Raw genomic sequence first — 13,062 nt, 5'->3', positions numbered from 1 at the left:
GAGGGCCCCCAAAGTGATTTTTTAACCTTTATAGAATCTAAAGTTTCTTCCCAAGTTCACCATTTTGTCAGGGAAAAGATATTTCAAGATTAAAAAGATAATCTCTGACATGTTTAAGATCTTCAGATACATTTTTAAGGTTTGCTCTAATACAGAGGCCTAGGTCAGCTTGTCATTCTGGCTCACCACTTCCCAAGTCTTAACCTACAATTCACGTTACTCCTCTGCAATTTCTTCTTTAAGAGGACTTTTGATCTAGGGCTCTGTGTCCTCTATACCATTCTCTATCAAAAATTCTAAGTGGCCCCAAAAAGTAACCCAGAAAGCCCTGTTAACCAGTAGGTGGCGCTATATTGCATGTCCTTGCTAGAAAAATCTCAAGGCCTCACAACTGTATCTTAATACTCTTAAACCTTGAGGATGCTAGTTCTAGAATTTTGATTTTCAATATGAAAGGAAACTAGGTGTGTGTAGCTGGACCAAGGTGCCCCGGAGAGACAGACACCGCCCAGGTCAGCAAGTGCCGCAGGCACAAGTCCCTGGGCGTCTCCCTGCGAAGTGCGGGGAGCAGCATGCTTTGGGCAGACATTTCCGTGCAGGAATGTTCAGACGAGACAAACACAGAGGCAGGGAATGAGGTTTATTTGCTGAGTGTCAGAGTCTTGAAAGGAAGCAATTCTCTCCCCAATTATAACAAAGTTCAGCTTATTCAAAGGCGTCCACGGGATAAGCAGGTGCACGTGAGAGACTAGGGCTTGGTCCCAGCCCCGCAGTCCACAAGGGAGCACGTCTCAAGCTTCTTTGGGTTCGATTTTTACTTTCTGACAGAGACATGGTATGAGCATATGCTGTTGTGGAGGAAACAAAAAAAAAAAAATACTTTCTCAGCAACCGTAGTATCTGTATAGGTGGCCTGTATCAGTAGATGCACAGACTTCCACTTAAATACTTTTTAGTTACCATACAAATTGGGGGGGGAACAGGAGTTTTTCAGAATCATTGTTAGTAAAGTACAAGGAATATTTTTATGAGCAAACCAGTTCTATGAATTACAGTTAGAATATCAGCAGAAGCCATATATTGTGCAAAAGGCCCCACAACCTCTCTGGCTCCTGGTGGAAGCTAAACAGAACACTTTGGATTTCCATAGGAAAAAACTCTGCCTGGCAGGAAGAAGACAGCATTACAGAAAGGGCCTGCAAGGATTTCAGCTAGAAACGGAAGCACAGCACAGCCTCTCGGGCAGGGGAGGGAGGGAGCCAGGCAGCGAGAAGGCTCCCGCGCCGCCTTAGCCCGGAGCCACCGCTAGGGTCGGCAGGCCAGTCGGGGGGCTCGCGGCCCAGAGCAGAGGCCTGATTCAGGAGCATGTCAGAGACACGACTCCATCGAGCCAAGGTGCAGGAGAGATGCAAGCAAGAGTTCTCTTCTCTGAAGCCTGGGGGTTGTGGGAGGAAAGGGGAGAGTTTATTTTGGACTATATTAACTCTGAGAGGTCCCAAATTTACAAGGAAGGCAGCTCGGGACGACTAGCTTCGTGAACGCTGAGGCCCAGGGGAGATGACGCACCCCCCCACCCCCGAGAGGGCAGTCAGGAGGCCGCCTTCTTTAGCTTTGCTGCCGTCACACGGGCCCCAGGGTAGGGGACGGGCCTGCACTGTTCATGCCAGCGACAAAGTTCTGACCCCTGCTCTGAATATGATTTTCTTTATCAGGAACAAAAGTAGAAATTGATGGGAAATATTTACCACTGTAGGTTTTCACAAACTCATCATCAAACACAGTCCTCCCGTACCAGAGGCCGCCTGCTCCAGGGGTCCAGCAGCCCTTCATCAACAAGACATCCCCCAGTGTGCTTCAGACCCGAAATGCCGCCCTCCCGGCCCTGCAAAACGGCCCCAACACGCCCCCAAAGGTAACCCTGTGGCGATCACTGGCCCCTGGCGCGCTTGCTGGGTAGTGTCAGCCGGACGTCTGCTTTAGACCTACGACTGTCGGCGGTGATGGGCTAAAAACATCACGACGATTTAGGGCAGCTGGGCTGGCACCAGGGGGCAGCGACCCTTCTCCCCGGCCTGGCCCGGGCCACGTGAGAGGCCAGCACTGACGTGCGCTGTCCTGTCTCCCACAGCCGAGCTCCCCACCTCCGCCCCAACAGTTCATTGTCCAGCATTCCCTGTTTGGGAGCCCGGTCACCAAGACAAAAGACCCTCCGCGCTACGAGGAGGCCATCAAGCAGACGTGCAGTGCCCAGCCCTCCCTTCCAGAGGTGAGTGGGGCCTGCACTTGGCCTGTCATCTGCAAAACAAATCCCTCGTCTACAGTGAACGTGCTTAATAGAAAAACAAATTTTAATGGCTCGGAGCCTTGTTTGCCCCAGAAATGGTTTTTAAGTATTCACTGATGATTTGACCATTACTCAGAAAAGCAGAGTTTCTCTCCCGACATTTGCTCTGGGACCAGAATATGGGTTGCATTAGGGCTAGAGGTGACCATGACCAGTGCAAGTCCTCTTTCTAAAGCCACCACCTCCCAGGTCAGCATCATGTTGGCCCTTGTCCTCCTGCTGTCCTTCAGACGGTTCAGGCCTCGGCGTGCATGTCACCTCCCTGAGCTTCCTCCCTGCACTGGTGAAGCTGGAGGGGCCACGCCTATTCTAAGGAGTGGGGGAAGCTGGCATTCCTGGCACAGAGCCTTGTCACACCCTCTCCTGGCCGAACCCTAGCCTCAGCCCGCCCCCCAGCCCGGGAGGAGCTGCACGCTCACCCAGGGTGTGGGGGGGTCTCTTGAGGAGCATGCAGTTACCGTGTGCTTCCTCCAGTCCTTGGTGCCAAGAGCAGGGACCGTTCCAGGCTCAGCAGGGACCATTATCTGTGAGGGAAAAACCAAAGCTCAGAAACAGATTTAAATATTTGCAAAAGGAGTTGAAATAAATGGTGCTGACTAGAATGTCCCCCCAGAGGTCTTTCAGAAGTAGCATCCTCTCTTCACATGGGAGCAGAGAGGAAATAAACTACACCACAAGGTCTTAGAAAATAGAAAGGGAGCCACGTTCAATACTGGTTCCGTCAGTAGTGGCACTGGAAGCCTGAGTGCATGTGTATGAAACCCCCAGTTCCTGGAGCTCTCAGCAGCTCCTCGTTTGAACACCAGACTTCCAGTTCCTGCTCAAAGCCCCCTCCAGTGACAGCTGCACAGTCTGTTCCCAGTACTGGAAGCAGCTACATAGCCATGCACAGGAGCGGCGTTCTGGTCCGAGCCAGAGAAGGGCGCCATGGGGCGCCTCCCCTCTTTCGTTACTTCTGCTCTAGGCATGCAGCAGGGGCAGCAGCTAAGCCGAAGACAGAAGACCCCAACGGAGATTGGCACTTCTGTGCGGTCCCAGCGAGTTTAACTGCCTGCTAAGCACAGGTCCCCCCAAACATGCACATTTGAGAGAAAGAAACAAACAGTAAGATGGGTTAGGGAGTTAGAGTCTGCTGGGCAACCCAGCTGTCAGCGTTTTTGCACAACTATCCCCAGTGATACAAATATAAAAATGTTCTTTCTAAAGAACAAAATGGAAATTCTGAACTAAAAAAATACAACATCTGAAGTGAAAAGAAGTTTAGTAGATTGGATGGAGATGGCAAAATGAAGAAAATCAGTGACCTTGATAAGTCACTAGCCTCCGGTGAGAGGGGGAGTGATAAGATGCACACAGCCTGGCAGGCGTGAGATAGGCCCTTGCGAGCAAGGCAGGTGAAACCGTCTGAGAAAGGCGGATGACGGAAGCCTCCCGCCTGCATCGAGTTCAGGGCCGATGGAAAAGTAAGGCTGTGTATTGTGTAACGACTAAAAAGGACACAAAGGAACAGTTTGCCAGGATTTGAAAACAGCTGTGTTCAAGGTCAGGAAAGGAGGAACAAAGTACAGGTGAGCTAAGCCGAAACCATCGAACACACTAGTGGAGGTAAAAATGTGATGGAACGCCACCGTCGTCAGGATGGGCAGAAGGCCAGGCTGCCCGGCTGGACCTGGGCTTGCGCAAGGCTGGGGCTGCCCTGGCCAGCCGTCCGGAAGTCCCGACCCTCACACTGCAAGAGATTAGGGTTTGGAGCCCGGGTGGGCTGGAGACAAGGGTGCCGGCAAGTCCGTGCAGGACGCTGTAACCACCAGGCCAGAGCCAGACAGGCCCCCCCCGCCCCCCCCCCCCCCCCCCCCGTAAAGGAGGCTGCCGCTCCTCCACCCCTGCTGGACTGACACACCAACATCCGGCTTTGTTATGACCCCCTGGAGTTCCCATACAGAGCAATACGGGTTGCTCCTAAGGTGTGCGGTGCAGGTGTGGACAAATTTCAAAGTTAGGGTGTTGAAGAAAGTAGCCCCCTCCACCCCAAAACAAGCACACGCTGGGCGTGTCCACGACTACCTGGAAAATGTCAATGTGTAGCGGAATGACCGGCCGCTGGGTGGCCTGGGGCTGAAGGAATCAGCACAAGAGGGGCGAGCTAACGTGAGGGGCAATGACCGGCCATCAGTGGCTTTGGTGACAGTCAGGCGTGTCCACTTGCTGAAAGTCACCCAGTTGTGTGATGCAGCTTACGGGATGTCACGGACTCTGTAAGCTGAGAGTCCACTCTGGTTCCTTCGACACACTGTGGTTTTTACTGGAACAAATTTAAAACACCCTAAGGGGCAGGGATGTGTCCTTACTAGGAGCCCAGGCCCCTCCTGTCACTGTGGCTGGACTAACCAGCTGCGACACTGCGGGAAAATGGCCGAGCCCCAGGCGGCTTGAAGTCTCAGTTTGTAGATGAAAGGAAACTTACTGTATTCTCCTCTGTCGCAGATTTCCAACGCACACAGTCAGCAGATGGACGACCTCTTCGATATCCTCATTAAGAGTGGAGGTAGGTCAGGGTCACACCACTCTGGGCGGCGAGAGCGACCCCGAGTCCCGGATGCATCCCCCCGGAGCTCACAGCATTTCCGGGTGCCGTGGACCGTTCTCTCCTAACCTCACTAAACTTACTAATTTAGAGTCTGTTAAGTTTAGGCTACTACAGCAAGGTGTTGTAAGCAGACGAAAGCCACTGACTCAGTGAAAAACAGTCCTGCCAGATGTACCATAGAAGGGTGCCCCTGCTGCGACAGACAGACCACCTCAGGCTGGCCAGACTTAAATTCCACGTCTGTCAGCCATCGCGATGGGATGAAAACATTCCCGTTCTGACAGCCTAGGTACCTCACTTGGGCTCTAGTGACTCTGAAAATTCAAAGGCAATTCTGAAGCACTTTCTATACAAATTGAAACCAGCAGAATCCAATCTAAGCGGTAATGGTAAGTGTTAAGTGAACAGAGCCTCTGGGGCCTGTCACTTCATCTCAGACAAGTATCTTCACCTCAGTTAACATCTTAAAAATAAGTCTAACATCACTATCTCAAAATGTAAATGGTATTTTGTAGTAGTTTACAGTTTTGTAAAATATCCCTGAAAAAAGGGTTTGTTTTAAAGTGACCAAAATTTCTCCATGCAACAGCAGACATGACTGGATTTTGAGGTTAATGATCTTGTCGTAATTTTGGCAGAATGCAGAAAATTGTTGATAATTGAGTACAGATCTACATGTGTAAATAGCAGCGTGGTTTTTTTTTGTTTTTTTTTTGGTGTTGTTTGTTTTTTGCTGGTAACTACATTAGCCTTGCAGAAGAATCTAAATTCACGATATATCTTAACTATGAAAATTTTAAAAATAAGACATCCATGGTCAGAATTTAAGAGACAGAAATAAACTGCTTTTCCCAAATATGGTGAAAATAAAGAAAAGCCAAACTTTGGGAATTAAAATGTGACAGTCACCAAATATTCTCTACAAGGAATGATTTTTGTATGCCAGAGTCCAATGAGTATGTTATTTCGCGTACCAGCATTAACGAGAACAGAGGTTTGAGTAGTTAAGCCTGGCTACTTAGACTGACCTCGAAGTCTGCAACAATTCTAGAGTGGACTGCAGGTACACACTGCTGGCGAGTCCCCGTGGGAAGCAAGACCTCAGTCTTTCTTCCTCCTGTTTTCTATCCCAATGACTGGAGTTGTAAGAGCTGTGATAAAACCCATTCTTCCTATTACATGTGCATGTAAGTGAAATCAGATACAAGAGTAAAAAAGACACCTTATTCAAGATATGTAGCTACATGGACATTGGTCTCTAGCAAATAGTCCAGTACTCTGCTATTTGAGCTGGTGCTTGTTGAGGTGGTCACCAAATCTCGAGCTATCATATATAAAGTAAAAAAAAAAAAAAAAAAAATGTAAACGCCTCATCCTGACGCTTAAAGAGCCACACGTTAGCTGTGGCTCAGGAAGACAGGATGGCGAGGTGCCTTTCCAGAGCAGTGACGCCCAATGCCAGCTCGGCCTTCACTATAGCGGTGGGAGCAGCTGTGGCCGCAGGTCCGGGCAGGAGATGACACCAGCCCTGTCTCGAGCCTGTCATGACTGAAGGACCCAAAGATCAACTGATCTAGAAGCACTCCACCTGGAGCGCGCCACTGCCTTTAATGCTTCCTTTAAGTGAGAGTACTGAAACCATCAGAATATCATGTTTAACGTGAATCCTCATCCTCGAGGCTACCACGGACTGTACCTGGCCACAGAATCGCTCTAAGTGGTGTGTCATTACCTACTAATCACTTGAATTGTTTTGCAGAGATTTCCCTCCCCATAAAAGAAGAGCCTTCTCCTATTTCCAAGATGAGACCAGTGACCGCCAGCATCACCACCATGCCTGTCAACACAGCAGTGTCCCGGCCACCACCCCAGGTCCAGATGGCCCCGCCCATATCCTTAGAACCTATGAGCAGTCTCTCTGCCAGCCTAGAGAACCAGCTGGAAGCCTTTCTGGACGGAACTTTGCCTTCAGCCAACGAAATCGCTCCGCTCCCCGGTGGTAGTGAAGACCGCGTCCCCTTCTCCCTGATGGAGGATCTCCACAGCGACCTGCTGGGTCACCCCGGCGTGCTGGACCACTCCCAGTCACCCATGGAGACGTCCGAGACCCAGTTTGCTGCAAGCACTCCCTGCATCTCGCTTGACCTCTCTGACTCAAACCTGGACAACATGGAGTGGTTAGACCTCACCATGCCCAACTCGTCAGGACTCACGCCGCTCAGCACCACTGCGCCCAGCGTGTTCTCCGCGGAGTTTCTAGACCCACAAGACCTGCCGTTGCCGTGGGACTAAACACACAGATTTCTGATGTCAGAGTTCACGAGGTTTAAGAGGAAGAGGACTCTAAAAAGTCAGTTTTTAGAGACAGACCCATAGTTGCATTGTTGCAATTAAAATAGGTTGTCAGAATGGACAGCCGTCACCCTGGAAGCCCCGTTTGGAGACACATCATCGCAACCTGCAGTGGATCCTACAATTTAACAGCGCCAGGGCCTTCTGAAAGATCACGTGTCCGAGGAGCCTCATGTGTTTCTCCAGACGCCAGTAACGAACAAATGAGAAGCACCTTTACACAGAGAAGAGTAGCATGTGCAGGAGAGCGGCACGAGAATTCCCGGGTAACCAACTGCCCTTGAACCTCTGTGGGCACTTTAGACCCCAAATGAGTGATCGTCAGCTCCACGCAAACAATGCCGGGGGGAGGGGTCACTGTCGCGCTGCGGGGCTCGGAGGCTGTGCAGGCACCGGCCAGAGCGGCCACAGCATACAGCGGTCTGGTTCCCTGTCGAAACCTATGTGATTTTTCGTGTCATAGTTTGTGATTTTTGGAGTCTTGCTTTAACATTTTTAAATTTTGACCATAACCAGACAAAAACACTGTCGTAACCAGCCCACTGTAAGCAGCTGTGGACAGCAGACCCCTGTGGGCTCTGCCCGTGCCCGCATGGCCTCTCAGGGTGGGGTGTCCGCTGCCTCGGGGTACCTTGAGTCCTTGAGCCATGTGTGTTTCTGCATCTGAATAATCGCTGACTTTCAGGTAACCAGACCCATCTCAAAGAACCAAGAAAAAGGCTTTAGCGCAAAACATCTGAGCTGGTGAGTGAGGGGAGCGGGCAGGAGACTGGACCCAGCACCTTCCCGTGCGCGCCAGGTCAGCCGCCGGCGCCGCTCGTAACTGGACGTCACACGAAATTCTCACTGCATCGTCAGGCCTGAGGTTGAAAAACTGGAGGTTTTATTAGTTTCTTATGTAGAAAACATGATCAATTTGAGAATTAAATCTATTCAGTGATTTAAGAATTTGCTAAAATGCCAACCGTCACAGGATTTCCAAAGTTACTTCAAGCTAGTTATTTGCTAGTTATTGGTAGATGCAAAGTGTAAATAACCCGAAAACCCTCCAAAGAGGTGTGGAGGCTCTTACTGAACCACACGTCACACCCCTCCCCAGGGCAGGCTGCTCCGCTCACGGAAGGTTTCTGGGTTTGCGTTTTGCCTCAGAGCTGGTCTTCACTCGGGTGTGGATCAGTCTGTAAGTTGTACTGCACGTCTGAGTCCGCCTTCCCGGAATTCAGTCACCTCACTGGAGCCCCAGTACCAGCACTTCCCGGCGGGAGGGGGGTGCTCGATCCCAGGCCCAGCGGGCCGGCAGCCACCTGCACGGCTGGACGGCGTTCTGTCCCCACCTCCTGCGCTGTGTACACAGGCTCTTTCCTTAGCCCTCAGGACCCTGCTTGCTTTTCCAAAATCAGGTTTGAAAAGTATTGCAGGACAGTTGTGCTCCAAAAATCCACACAGCCCTGCACGGGCTGCCTGCCTGTGGCGAGGCGCTCACACGTGTGTCCAGACCAGTAGGGACCAGCACGTCCTCGGCACCAGGACACGGCGCACGCGACACCCCCAGAGGGCTCCTCTGCCCTAATCGGTGCGTAGGACGTCAGCACTAGGGGGCTTGTGACTGGGGCGAGCTTCACGGCCATGAAAGGGCGGGGTGCACGGCTCCCAGGGGCGCTGTCCCGAGCGGCCATGCACATGTCACATTGCCAAGAGAAGCACTAGCTCCCAGAGCGCGTGGACTCACCTCCAGCCTTGGGTCCCTGAGTGTCCCTGAAACACAAGACATGTCCGTGTGCATGGACGGCACGAGCAGGACCCCGGGCGGCCTTGGGCCTGCCAACAGCTTTCCTGAGCCGTGGGGGCCACGCGCAGTGCCCACGCCTGTACAGAGAAGGGTTCTGAGTTCGAGGCACCGCTGGCTCAGATACTTCTTCACTAAAGCGATCTTACTTAAATTTGCTTTCTAAAACCCGCACCGCTCCGCAGCCCCAGAACCAGCCCCGCGGCAGGGGTCACTGCAGCTCAGGACGGGACAGTGGGGCCAGTGCGGCCTGTCCCGGGCGGCGGGGAGCGAGGCGACGCCCTGAGCTGTGCTGACGCCGGCTGCCCACCGCCTACCCACGCTGACTCAGGCTTCCTCTGCCCCCCGCCCCCCACCCCACCAAGATCATTCCAGGCCACGGAGCTTCCCGCCGAGCCCCCTACGTTGGGCGGGCGCGCAGCCCCTGGCCTCGGCGCAGCCGTTTAGAGCGAACAGCTATCGGGTGTCCGCTGCAGAGGCGCCCCCTGTGCCGAGGGCACCCGGACACCGCCCACGAGGCCGGCGCGGCCACTGGAAGGGCGCGCAGGCGCCGCAGCGTGTGTCTGGGGCGCGTCTGCGGCGAGACTTCTGTCAAAACTGGAAAAAACGTGAGTTAGTAACAGTTTCCCCTGGGTCAAGCCTCCAGCGACTTAGTATTCAGTGACCTTTCTGCGGCACGCGTCGTGCAGGGGCCGCCTGGCCACGAGCTGGCCCCTGCCCTCCCCCCGGAAGGTTTCCGCCTGCTCTCCACGCGAGGCCTGTGATCCAGAAAAGCTGCACATGTTTACAGAGCGCCCTGGGCCGCCGGCACTCAGCTCGCGAGCCGGGGCAGAGGCGCGTCGCGTGGCGGCGGGCGGCTCGGGCCGCGCGCGCTGCCGGAGCCCAGCAGGCCGGTCACTGGCGAGACCGCCCGCTGCTGTGTGGCAGAGCTCTGTGCCAACTACTCAGACAAAGCTTTAACCAAGGTCGCAGAAGCACCGAGACTCCTAACAATTACCTCTGCATTGTGCTGTAAAGACACTTGCTAGTTAGGTGGAAGGAAACATTTAGAGGGTTCAGGATCGACCAGAAGTACTTAACCTCCCATAACCAACAGTAATGCAAACTCGCTTTAAGGAACCAAAGGCATTGCCAAGTATTTGCCAAAAGACGGCACTTTGTATTTAAAATGTGAGACTAAAGAGATCTCAAAAATCCCAAAAAGGTATTCTCCACTTAAGGTTATAATTTTCACAAAGATGTAGATATTTCTCTATTGTTTTTATGTAAAATAGTATAGATTTGTTGGTTTAAGAAGAATACGTATTTAGTAGTAATACAGAGTTTTTTTCCTTTCTACCTACAAATGACTTTCTTGCTTGCAATAGAAATGCAACGTGATGGGTGTTTTCTTCTTATTTTCATTGTCACATTATGTCTCAGCATCTCACTTTATGGAAAAAAGGAGAAAGACACCAACCTGCAGAGCCCTGCTTGCTGAAGCGCCCCGGCAGTCGGGGGCCGTTCATGTGTTGCCTTTATGTTGTTTTTTAAAAGAAGAACCATGATGCCTTTGTATTTGCTGTTTGCACCCCTGAAACCAATTCCATATCATGTTTGGACGGCCTGCGTTTTGCACATGTGCTGTACATAGGCAACGCATACTGTATTTTATATGTGTGCACATTTATCATCGGATCTTTTGTACATAGTGGCAGTATTGTAGCTGATCGGGAAATGTTTGATAATCTCAGCAATTTTGCATTTTTGTGTCTCAAATAAAAACATTTTGATGTATTATGGTGCTTGCTATCTGAGAACAGCCCACTGCTCTGGGCAGGGAAGCAGGCAGACCCGGGCCCGAGGCACCTCCTTTGACACAGCCCCCAGAGCCCCTGAGGCCTCACACCTCAGGCGCGGCCCTCGCCCAGACAGGTCCATGGGACACCAAGCAGAAGCTGTCTGTCCTTAGACGTGTGGAGACCCCAGTGATGGCACGCAGACCTCCAAAGCAGACTGCTGTCCACACCCCACGGCGAAGCTGGCTCACCCCGAGTGTGGCGAACGAGCCACCCGCCAGCTCGCCAGCAGGCCGGGTAACGCCTCCTTGCATCAGGGGTTCCTGCCTCCCCTCCCAGGGTCCATCCTGCCTGGCTCCCTGCTGGGCAAGACAGGCTGGGCTGCCACTGAGGGCGCCTCCTCCCCCGCCAGACCTGCCTGGCCAGGGCCAGGGTGTCCCTCAGCCCACACACTGTGGCGACGAGGGGCGGCTTCCCCAGGACTTCAGGTCCTCTTTACCCGGTGGAAGGGGAGAGGGCGTCCGGTGCGGCCTGCACTAGGTAACCCCAGCCCGACCCCTCTGCAGAGACCTCCAGGGGCCCCGCACGCCCACGCGGCAGAAGCGGGAACCAGCCAGGCCTTTCAGTCAGAGCACCGCAGGGGTGAGTCGCCTCAGCAACCCGCTCTGGTCTGCGCTAAAGAACCTCCACCCCCAGCGTGGGGGATGCCAGCAACAACGCAGCGTACCTTTCTCTCCACAAATATAAAACAGGTAAGGACGCATGTAAATTTTAAGAGCCCGGACACACCTGGGAAGAAAAGGAGGTAGACTGCAGAAAGTGTCACGAGGGCTTCGGCTGGCCCCACGTGTCCTCTGAGACTCCCCGCGGCCCCTCAGGCTCCCTTCACGGCGCCCGGCAGCACGCTGCCCTGTGAGCGCTGGAGGTCGGCTCATTTACTCGCCTTGTTCCCTCTGTGGGCTGGAAACAGCGCGTGTGAAGGAGGTTTCGTTTAAAAGTAAAAAGCAATGCAAGGGCACACCATGAAGGCAGGTATGCCGGTAGCTGAGGAGCAAACTCCTGGAGTCACAAACGACGGAAAACCCATTTCAAGAAACACAGAAAATATAAACAGACCTAAAATAAGAAACTCACTCAGTAATTTTTAAAACTAACAAAAAGCCCGGTCCCAGGTGGCTTTACCCCGGAATTCTACCAAAGAAGAATTAGCGCCAAACCTTCACAGGTCTTGAAAGAACAGGTAAGTGTTCGCCCCATGAGGTCAGTGGATCAATTAGGTCAGTATTCCCTTAATACCAACACCAGAAAACAAAAACTCAAGAAAAGACCAATATTTCTGTGACCAAACATGCTAAAAATAATAAATACTTAGAAATAAATTTAACCAAGGAGGTAATGATGCATACCCCGGAAACCGTACGGCAGTGATGAAAGCAGCTGAAAATGACAAATGGTAAAACTGTCCACGTTCATTGCACAAGGATTATCGACCTGGTTAAAGTCCCCAGACTCCCCTCAGCAGTCTAGAGAGTCCAGGAGGCCTTATCAAAACTCCAGTGGGGTTTTTCACGGAAAGAAAAACTCAACCTAAGGCGTGTGTGGAGCCGGAGACCCACGTGGGCAAGAAGCCTCAGAGAGGACAGGGCCGCAGGCGTCACACTTCCTAAGCTCCAGCCACAGCATCACGCTGCAGCATGTACTGCAGACGCATGGCCCAAGAGGAGACCGAAGTCCACACACACGTGGCCTAACCTTGGACAAGGCCACTGAAAATGCACAGTGGGGAAAATGCACGCTACCTAAATATCCACGTGGCAAAAAAAAGCACTGAGGCCCTATCTGACATCTTACAAAAAGTTGCCTCTACCCTTACACCTAAGGCCTGAAACCATCAAAGTCTGAGAAGGAAACTGAAAAAGCTCCTTGACGTGCTCTGGCAGTGACTGGCTTAAACATAACTTTAAAAGCACAAGCAAGAAGGGAAAAATAAGTGGGACATCAAGCTCCAAAGCCTCTGTACAGTAGAGTCCAAAGAATGACGACAACCGCAGAGTGGGAGAAAAGATTTGCAGGTGACACATCTGATACAGGCTCAGTGTCCTAAACAGAGGACAAACTCACACACACACACACCCACACATACACAAAAAAAATCCAGCCCCCGCCCCCAGGTGGCACAGCAGGTTGGTTCTCAGCTATCAGCAGCCACCGTAGC

The 13,062-nt window shown here is 52.3% G+C and overlaps 1 protein-coding gene and 1 long non-coding RNA gene across 5 annotated transcripts in view; one reads left to right on the top strand and one right to left on the bottom strand.

Moving 5' to 3' along the window:
* Window positions 1-10,836, top strand: part of MKL2 (MKL/myocardin-like 2) — a 143,439-nt gene extending 132,603 nt beyond the window's left edge. For 2 of the 4 annotated variants that reach the window (XM_012731932.1, XM_012731933.1), the window contains exons 13-16: window positions 1,754-1,912; window positions 2,129-2,266; window positions 4,829-4,889; window positions 6,691-10,836. In XM_012731932.1, coding sequence (XP_012587386.1) covers window positions 1,754-1,912; window positions 2,129-2,266; window positions 4,829-4,889; window positions 6,691-7,223 — 891 coding nt within the window. In that variant the 3' untranslated portion in view covers window positions 7,224-10,836. Of the gene's footprint in view, window positions 1-1,753; window positions 1,913-2,128; window positions 2,267-4,828; window positions 4,890-5,035; window positions 5,769-6,690 lie in introns of those variants that run through there. The other 2 variants (XM_012731934.1, XM_012731935.1) reach the window with 2 other exon arrangements.
* The window catches only part of LOC105854298, a 23,466-nt gene continuing 10,416 nt past the window's right edge, over window positions 13-13,062 (bottom strand). The window contains exons 2-3 of the long non-coding RNA XR_001145982.1: window positions 2,764-2,868; window positions 13-848 (exon numbers count right to left, since the gene is read on the bottom strand). This is a non-coding gene — a long non-coding RNA (uncharacterized LOC105854298). The remainder of the gene's footprint in view (window positions 849-2,763; window positions 2,869-13,062) is intronic.

Source organism: Condylura cristata, unplaced genomic scaffold, assembly GCF_000260355.1.
Source record: "Condylura cristata isolate star-nosed mole 26May11 unplaced genomic scaffold, ConCri1.0 scaffold00032, whole genome shotgun sequence".
NCBI classification, from domain to species: domain Eukaryota; kingdom Metazoa; phylum Chordata; class Mammalia; order Eulipotyphla; family Talpidae; genus Condylura; species Condylura cristata.
This window is presented reverse-complemented; position numbering and strand designations above follow the sequence as displayed.